This window comes from Acyrthosiphon pisum, chromosome A2 (genome assembly GCF_005508785.2).
Source record: "Acyrthosiphon pisum isolate AL4f chromosome A2, pea_aphid_22Mar2018_4r6ur, whole genome shotgun sequence".
Lineage (NCBI taxonomy): Eukaryota > Metazoa > Arthropoda > Insecta > Hemiptera > Aphididae > Acyrthosiphon > Acyrthosiphon pisum.
The window spans coordinates 24,421,392-24,430,207 of NC_042495.1; the positions used below are offsets into that span (position 1 = coordinate 24,421,392).

The window sequence follows — 8,816 nt, forward strand, 5'->3', positions numbered from 1 at the left end:
CTATACTTAAACGGTCCGAGCGAGATGTTGATGATGGGACTTTGTCCTAGATTCTTTATGGGTTGAGGAGCAGGAGTATATTTGCATCAAATAGAAAATACTTTTAAGGAATACAAAGTTATTGGGAAAATTATTCCTAAAAAGTATGAGTTTATGCAATGAATATAAAAAAAATAATTAATAGACCATTTTTTAACAACAATGCACGATTATAATATATAAGCTGATTTTTCACCGAGTTTGCCACGAGATATCAATTACCGTATGTCTTAAAATGATCTTACCTGAACTCTTTGACCAAGTTCTAGATCGATGTCATCTTTGGCCCACGATATAAAAGGTTCCGGGTCTCCTACGGATTTGCACGATAGGTGTAACTGTTCCCCGACCGACACCGTCTTGTTCTCTGGTATCACGATTACATCCGGAGACGCTATATGTACTACAATATATATGATACATCCGTCAAAATCACCACATTATTAAATAAAAAAACTCGTTCCCGACAACATCTGTCAAACAATAGTACCCATTACGACAAAACGCACTTATAACCGGCTGTACAACAATAAATATAGGTACAGCGCTGTTGCAGACAATATTATACTATGTAGATTATAGCATATAATATTATGTTATATATTGTATGTCTTTTATTTAATTAGAATCATTACTCACTGCAATTCAAATCGTTTTCAGTTATTTCCTTCAATGATTTTTCGCTCATTTCTTCGGGAAAATGACACGACGGGTCGTAATTCCCGAGTACATCTCGCTGGGGGTAACTTTTCTTCAGCCCGTTTACAAACAACAAAATATTGCAATCGCACGTCAACGGGTTATGGTCAAGCTGTCTATAGTATAAACCATTAATGTTTTGTTTAGAGAAATATATAATTCAGATAATGAAAGTATAACAACTATTATAATATTAATAATATATTTAATATATTGTAGGCAGTTCATACTGACTTACAAAAAACTCAACGATGTTAATGAATCGAATGTCCCAGGTTTAATATTTCTTATCATATTGTGGTTCAAATACCTATTACAAAATATACAATATCATTTTCACTCGGCTATCCAATACGATCACATGAAAAATGTGTTTAATACTTACAGTTTATCCAGTTTTGTAAGTCCCTTAAACATTTCCAAATCGAGCTTATGAATTTTGTTGTAATCCAAGTGTAGATCTTTCAAACTTGTTAAGTTATTAAAAACCCCAGTCTTGATGTTTTCGATTTTATTTCCATGCAAGAATCTAATAATTAAATAATTTATTATATAGATAATATATAGGTCATAATATTTTATATATTAATATATTATCGATAGCTCTTTGTTAAATTATATTCTTACAATAACTGAAGCTTTGAAAGGTTTGCAAATGAACCATTTTTACTCACTTATATTATTGTTACTCAACATTCTGAAAATATATTTACATTCTGGATTATTATTAATTAATAATGCTTATGCATTTAAAAGTTTTTATATTAGGTATATTATAACTCACAATGTCTCTAACTCTGTAAGATAAGTAAATGATTCCGGTTCGATATCCTTGATTTTATTATTATCCAAGTAGGTACCTGGAATACAATACAATATGCTCATTGTCCTATATCTACTGGTATTATGAGATATTTTATGATTATAATTAATGAATAATGTTTATTTAAAAATTTAAAAGTGTAGACATTATAGTATGACTCACAATAACTGTAACTCTGACTTAGGAGCTAATAATATTTATTGTATAGATAATATATAGGTAAAAATAAATATATAATCACTAGCTATTTGTTAATTTATATTCTTACAAAGTCTGAAGCTTCGAAATGTTTGCAAATTCACCATTTTTCACTTCACTTATATTATTGTTGCTCAACATTCTGAAATTATGCTTACATTCTTGATTATAATTAATTAATAATATCTATGAATTTAAAAGTATATATATTAGGTATATTATAACTCACAAGGTCTCTAACTCTATCAGATGAGCTAATGATTCGATATCCCTGATTTCATTGTGATTCAAGTCTCTGAAATCAATAAAGTTTGTTTATTGTCATATATTTACTGGTATTGTGAGATATTTTATGATTAAAATTAATGAATAATGTCTATTTATATATTTAAAAGTATAAACATTATATTTTAACTCACAAGAACTGTAACTCTGTAAGATTAGCTAATGATTCGATATCCCTGATTTCATTATAGCTCAAGTCCCTGGAATAGAATACAATTTATTTATTGTCGTATATCTACTGGTATTATGAGATATTTAATGATTTTAATTAATGAATAATGTTTATTAATACATTTAAAAGTGTAGACATATATTATAACTCACAAGAACTGTATCTCTGTCAAATGAGTTAATGATTCGATATCCCTGATTTCGTTATAGCTCAAGTCCCTGGAATACAATACAATTTGTTTAATTATTATCATACAAAATATATGATTATTTCATAATATTATTGGTCCTCGTTTATACGTTTTAAGAATGGGAATTCCGAGGATTTCCGAGGAATACCCTAAACTGGAATTTTTAATTTTTTTTAAAAAATCACCATCATATTTTGTTGGTTACTAATTAATTAGGTTTTAAATGCTGTTCATCGATGATTTGTGAACATATTATGTAATACAAATAATTGTCATTTAATGGGCGCTAATTATTAGCCACTTTGACAAACAACATACCAGCATTTTTTCAATAGCTACTACACTGGGCCTTTTTTAAATACGGTTCATTTATGATTTATAAATATACATAATAGCAATCAATTTGGTTTATTTTAAATTAGAAATTATATGTATTCTCATCAGTTGTTATAATACGTTTTGTTGATTCGTGTTTCCTTATTGGAATAATTTATCATGTATATTATTATATAATAATATAATATATTAGTAGGTATCATTGATATTTGATTGATCCTTGTGGCGTATCTTATAACCTGGCGTAGAAAGCTCAGCAAACAGTTTATTGTAGTGTTAATGTAAATAAGTAATTTATTACTTGTTACTTAAAGATAAATTTAATTATGTTACTGTGATAAATTACTATAGTAAAATTGGAATGAAATCGCTTTACTTTTCAAGTAGAAAAGTAACTTTCTAGACCTCTTGTTATATAAAAAAAAAAAACTATTATTTTTTAAACTAAGAAGTTAACTGTCATTTTACAAGCAATACCTTATAAGAAATGAATTTTAGTAAAATCGTATACTAATTTGAAAAATATGTGCAAACAAAATATTAACCATGAATACACGATACCGGAATACGGCTATCGACTGATGGAACGACGCCGAAGACAGAATAAAAATTAATAGCTACTAAGCGTGTTATAAAATATTACCTATATGGCTATATAAAAGTAAAATCATACAATATGTTTAATGTTTATACATGATAACCATAATTTATAATTTATAATGCTGCAATGTAAATATTTATATTTATCATTTATCAGTACTTACAAAATATTATATGCCTATCTATCAGAAAAATAATATTGTATACTAATATTAAATATTATAGTAATAAGAATTTATTATAAAATGTAATAGCTTTTGCTGAACAAAAATTTATTACAGTTTATTCACTAGAGTATTAAATACAAATAAAACTAAGGATAATAATGAATTGTATACATTGAAACCTCTAAATACCGGACACTCTTAGTTACCAAAATTGTGTCCGCTATTCAGAGGGTTCAGTTTGTAGACATTTTGGAGTTGGTTCTCAAAAAAATGTCTGCTATTGGGAGTTGTCCTATATTCAGAGAAGTCCGTTAAGGAAGGATTCACTGTATGCTGTTAATTTTATATGACTACTAACTAAGGCGTAGTAGTGTTTACGTATAGTTTATAGACATTTATAGACATTCACAGAAAACGTTATTATAGTACCTTATTGGCGTACCTAATGACGCGTATTTAGAGAAATGTAATTAAATAATACATTTGATTAACTTTATTTGTGATTTACGATATAAGTAGACGTTTCAAATTAATTAGTTTAAATTAAATATATTTTTGTATCATATTGGTATACCTATTTAGGTACTCTATATTTATTTATTTTAAGAATCCCAATATACACATATTTAACGATATAAAAATAGTTTATTAATTTTACTCATTGATTTATTAAAATAACGAAACGTGACTAGCTATCCATTCATTCCACATTCAGTCTCCTGGTAGGTATCATATGCAAATAATTGTGTCGTTTTATTAATGCAAAAATGCCAAAAAAAAAAAGAAGTATTATAACTTGAAGTTATTATTGAAGGTGTCGTAACTTATAAAGGTAAGTTGATCAAAGACTATGGATCGGTTAATAGTAAGTATACTTACGTATACCATTAAATGTATTATTAATATTAAGAATATGCTTATTATAACAATTTCTATCTGTCACGATATGTAAAATTTACATGCTCTGTATTAATTAGTCATCTAATAGATTCAGACTGAACTAATATAAAATATAAGAATATTTTAAATACAGTTCCTATAACGATTATAATATTGGTCGAAAACATAATAATATAAGAATACCGACATACAATTTTAACGGTACGTTTTCAGTATAAACAGGGCAGTATATTTCGGCATTAGCATGTTGGTATTCTATATAATATTTTATAGTTTACTCACTATAATTTTAGTTTTATTGAAATATTTAATGATATTTTAAAGTAAACTGTTGGTCTTACGACTGGCGTCACGCGTCGGTCAATTTAGACTGTAGTGATATTTATGAAATCAAAACAGTGGACAACATTATCTGTGGGATATCGTTTTTTATTTTTCCAAAATTTAATTTATATTTATAATATTATGTATCCTGATTAAATTCGCTAATAGTTAGACGGGGCATTTTAACGTCACGGTGGCTGAGGCCCGTTCTACAATGAAACTAGCCACGTATCGATAAAAATAGCACCGACACAAGTACACAACCACGACAATGTATCTACCGAATATTTTAAATAATAATTATATTAGTTAAGTATCTATATTAAAATAATGAAATTGCACTTAATCATATTCTAATATAATCCGATTGAAATAAGCTATTCCCAGTATTATAACATTATATCACATGAGATAGCAGAGAAGTTAAATAAATGAAACAATAGTGTCTAATAAGTTAGTTACAACTTAACGACGATTATTTTTGTTACATGATGTATTCATAAATCATCGATTGACAGCAGTTATTTATTATTTATTTATTTATTTATTTATTATAATAGTAAACGGGACAGACCCTTGACATTTAAAAAATAACTTATTAGTGACTAAACCACTACAATCAAAAAATTACATTACAAACCAATACAAAACTGCTAAAAAGAAATGGTAATAAGAAATAGAATATAAAAAGCATATATAAATAATAAATCTAAATTGGATAGTAAGTTTATATTATTTTTTCAACTTCAATTTTTGTTATCCAATTTAGATTTTTATTCACCAAGACTTTTTATGCAATTAAAATTTTTTCTATAGAATAACGTTTTTAATAAGCTAGGCTTTTCATTACAATGTTTAATTCAAAAAGGCTTTTTTTAGAATTAGATTTTTTAATAAAAATTACAATTTGTCTCGGACTAATTTCAATGGTGAATAAAAATTAATCTTAAAACCAGAAAAATTAATCTAAAAAACTATGATTAAAATTGAACCATAAAAATTATTAATAAGACTGACTGAAAAATTAATGTATATTTATAATAATTATTATTTTATTAATTCGATAAAGATTGTAGTTTTTATTAAAAATCATATTTAGTAAAGGGAAGTTGAATAAAATATCTTAAATAGATAAAAAGCCTTTTTGAATAAAAAATCCGAATTAGATAAAAGTCTAAATTGAATAAAAAAACTTATTTGAATAAAAAACATAGTTAAATAAAAAACCATAATTTATTAAAAAATCTAAATTGAATAAAAGAGTCTTGTTGATTAAATTGCATTTTTTTTTATCCAATTTAAGTTTTATTTTAAACAAGACTTGTATCTAAGACTTTTTATGGAATTAATAAAATACAATTTATTTTCATTGTTAATATTAATTCGATAAAGATTGTAATCTTTACTAAAAAAAAATGCCCACCTTGCATCCACAAAAACGCCACTGGCGTTAACATATTATTATTGATAAATTAGATTTAGCAAAACTCGGGCAATGTAAATTACCAAGTACATTTTCAAACTCGACACCCGGCATTTTAACGTTGGTATTATCTTCCGTATAGTCGACTTACAGCAGTTCGGTAACCGGAGGTATGCGGTCAGGTATCCTTTTCAGTTCCAGTTTATGGCAGTAGACGCCATCCTCTTGTTTGCACGTGCATCCGTCCGGGCACTCGGCGGTGACCGATGGAAACGACGACAAGGAGAACATCAACAGCGAAAGTAGCAGCACCATTATAGTCCTCCGTAAAACAGCGGCGGCGGCGGCGTCTTGATGCATCGGCCGAGTCATCGTTTGGACTGGTCGCAAAGCTTACTGTCTACACAATCGCACGTGCTGCTGCGTAACGTAATAATATAATATAATAGGTATACAATACGAACGGTTTCGGCGCGAGCGCGATCTGTGTCGTTAGCTTTGGTTTTTTTTTTTGTCGTAATTTAAATAGGCAACGATTGCGATTAACATGCACATTTTCCTGTTTGGATAATGTATGCTATATAATCAATAATGTAATCTATAGTGTTGAGTGATACCTAGATTCAAACTAAGTACATTCATCTTATCTAGACGAATAAAAAATTTGTGTCTAATTGGTATCCAAGATTTAAATTACGGAAATCCGCAAAAATATCTAGACAAATCTCGTTGTCTAATGGACGTGCTTTCTTTCAATAATAGTTTACCCAATTAGTCATTTTACATAAAATATTATAATATTATCGCAATACTATCTGTATGAGTACGATTATCGTACATTATCATTGCAATTTTATAATTATTATTATCTACTGGCCGCCCACTTGATACGGCTGTGGCCGCGGCGGCGATGTTACCACTTTATATTTTCGATAAAATATACTTTAGGAAAGTTACGATTTTCAAATAATTTCTTACAGTCAACTCCTGATGTAATATAATATGTGCCCTGTAAACATTTAGAAATAGTTTGTAGTACTACTGTACCAAAATATACAAGGTAATATTTTACGGTAACGCGCACACGTTGTTTTTGTCTTCATATTTTTATAACTTAATGATTAATATAGTCCAATCACACATTAATAACTTGTTTTTATATATTTTTAATGTTAATTCAGCCATTTCCAGACAACAAATGATATACATCTATTATTATGGTTGCTATATTCATATATGAATGTATGGTATGTAGTATATACAATATACATACCTAATAAAATTAAATGTTTCATACGTTACCACTGGTATTGGACAGCTAACGTTTGGAATGTTGAAACCCTAAAAATATAATCCATGCATTTCCCAAAAGTTTTTTTATATTGCTACCTACTTGCCTTTTTTTGTATTGAGAATTTATAGGTATATGCATTTGGTATTCAACCACCAATCGAACGCCAAGACGAAAGGTTTATATCAATCTACAATTAATAAATAATATATTACAGTACGAGTATTAGTTAAGATGAACAACGGTGAACGAACATATACAATTAAAGAGGAAACTTGGAAACTTTAGTCACTTATTTTGTGATAAATATAATCTAAATAGTGGTTTATATATTGTAATTTATGCCTTCTGTTAAAAAATAAAATTGTTTTTGCACATTTAATGTCGATTTAGTCATTTCCAGGTAATCTCTCTTTTATCATTGATCAAAACAATTGACATTAATGATTTCATAAAAATAAAATATTATGATCTATTTGTGTTCTATCCATTGAAGTAGGTACCCAAGCCCGGTTTGGTTATCAGGCACAAGCAAGCCATGCGTTCATTATTAAATTCTTCAAATCATAATAAATGCGAAATCATTTTAAAAATGTCATATATGTCACCAAAACCTAATCATTTTAAAATCAATACATTCATTTATCTAAAAAAGCACAAATGTTATTTCGAATAACAATATATGACATTTTTCATGTTACGTTTTTTGTTTATTTTTAATCGTTAATTATGATTAATGATAGGTATTAGAATATTTTCGTTTTTCGTTTATTTTTTTTTTTCATTATTTTCCGATATAACGTTTAATGTTTTAAATATGTTTTGAAGCCCTGTAATAAACTACATAATTCATACGAGCATAAAGACGTGGACGTATGTAGTCACTGTTCAGTGTACAGAAACGAAGGCCAACCAGAGAATACGTACCCCGACGCTCTATACGTTGATAGATATGTTCGGGCCGATGCTTTCGGGGGTCAATATTAACATAACTATTATAATAATAGGCAGACAAACGATACTGTGATTGTCACCTTTATTAAAAGTTTACGGAACAAATGTATTACTTTTTAAAAAATTATGTAAAAATATAAAATATATAAACGCAGTAGGTACTGTAAGTTATCACGATTTCGTAACTTCCCACATATCATATATTGTCAATATTGTCGCATATTACTGGACATATTGTTAAACTCCAACTAGCAATAGCAATAGTGCCATAATATCATAAACATTATAAATTTGATTAATCATATACAAAGTTTAACATCAATTAATAATTAAACCAATTTGATATGAATATTGAATACCGATCTTTTATGAGCACTTAACAAATCTTATATTCCAATATATATATATGAATAAT

General features: G+C 27.7%; 2 protein-coding genes across 3 annotated transcripts in view; both read right to left on the minus strand.

The window, feature by feature from the left end:
- The window catches only part of LOC100569070 (peroxidasin homolog), a 12,236-nt gene extending 10,803 nt beyond the window's left edge, over positions 1-1,433 (minus strand). The window contains exons 1-5 of the mRNA XM_029490584.1: positions 1,366-1,433; positions 1,124-1,267; positions 977-1,048; positions 679-854; positions 285-442 (exon numbers count right to left, since the gene is read on the minus strand). Coding sequence (XP_029346444.1) covers positions 285-442; positions 679-854; positions 977-1,048; positions 1,124-1,155 — 438 coding nt within the window. The 5' untranslated portion in view covers positions 1,156-1,267; positions 1,366-1,433. The remainder of the gene's footprint in view (positions 1-284; positions 443-678; positions 855-976; positions 1,049-1,123; positions 1,268-1,365) is intronic.
- An 8-nt stretch (positions 1,434-1,441) lies between these two features.
- Positions 1,442-6,935, minus strand: LOC107883955 (amphoterin-induced protein 1-like). Of its 2 annotated transcripts, none has more exons than XR_001679610.2 (6): positions 6,308-6,934; positions 2,369-2,434; positions 2,179-2,244; positions 1,989-2,054; positions 1,830-1,920; positions 1,442-1,598 (listed from the first exon to the last, which is right to left on the minus strand). XR_001679610.2 is itself a non-coding variant. In XM_016805067.2 (6 exons), exons 1-6 carry the CDS (start codon positions 6,526-6,528, stop codon positions 1,583-1,585), a joined length of 507 nt encoding a protein of 168 aa, XP_016660556.1. In that variant the 5' UTR covers positions 6,529-6,935; the 3' UTR covers positions 1,442-1,582. The 2 variants fall into 2 exon arrangements, 1 of the variants encoding a protein (XP_016660556.1); XM_016805067.2 differs by having other exon boundaries at positions 1,830-1,901; positions 6,308-6,935.
- Between the last annotated feature and the right edge of the window lie 1,881 nt (positions 6,936-8,816).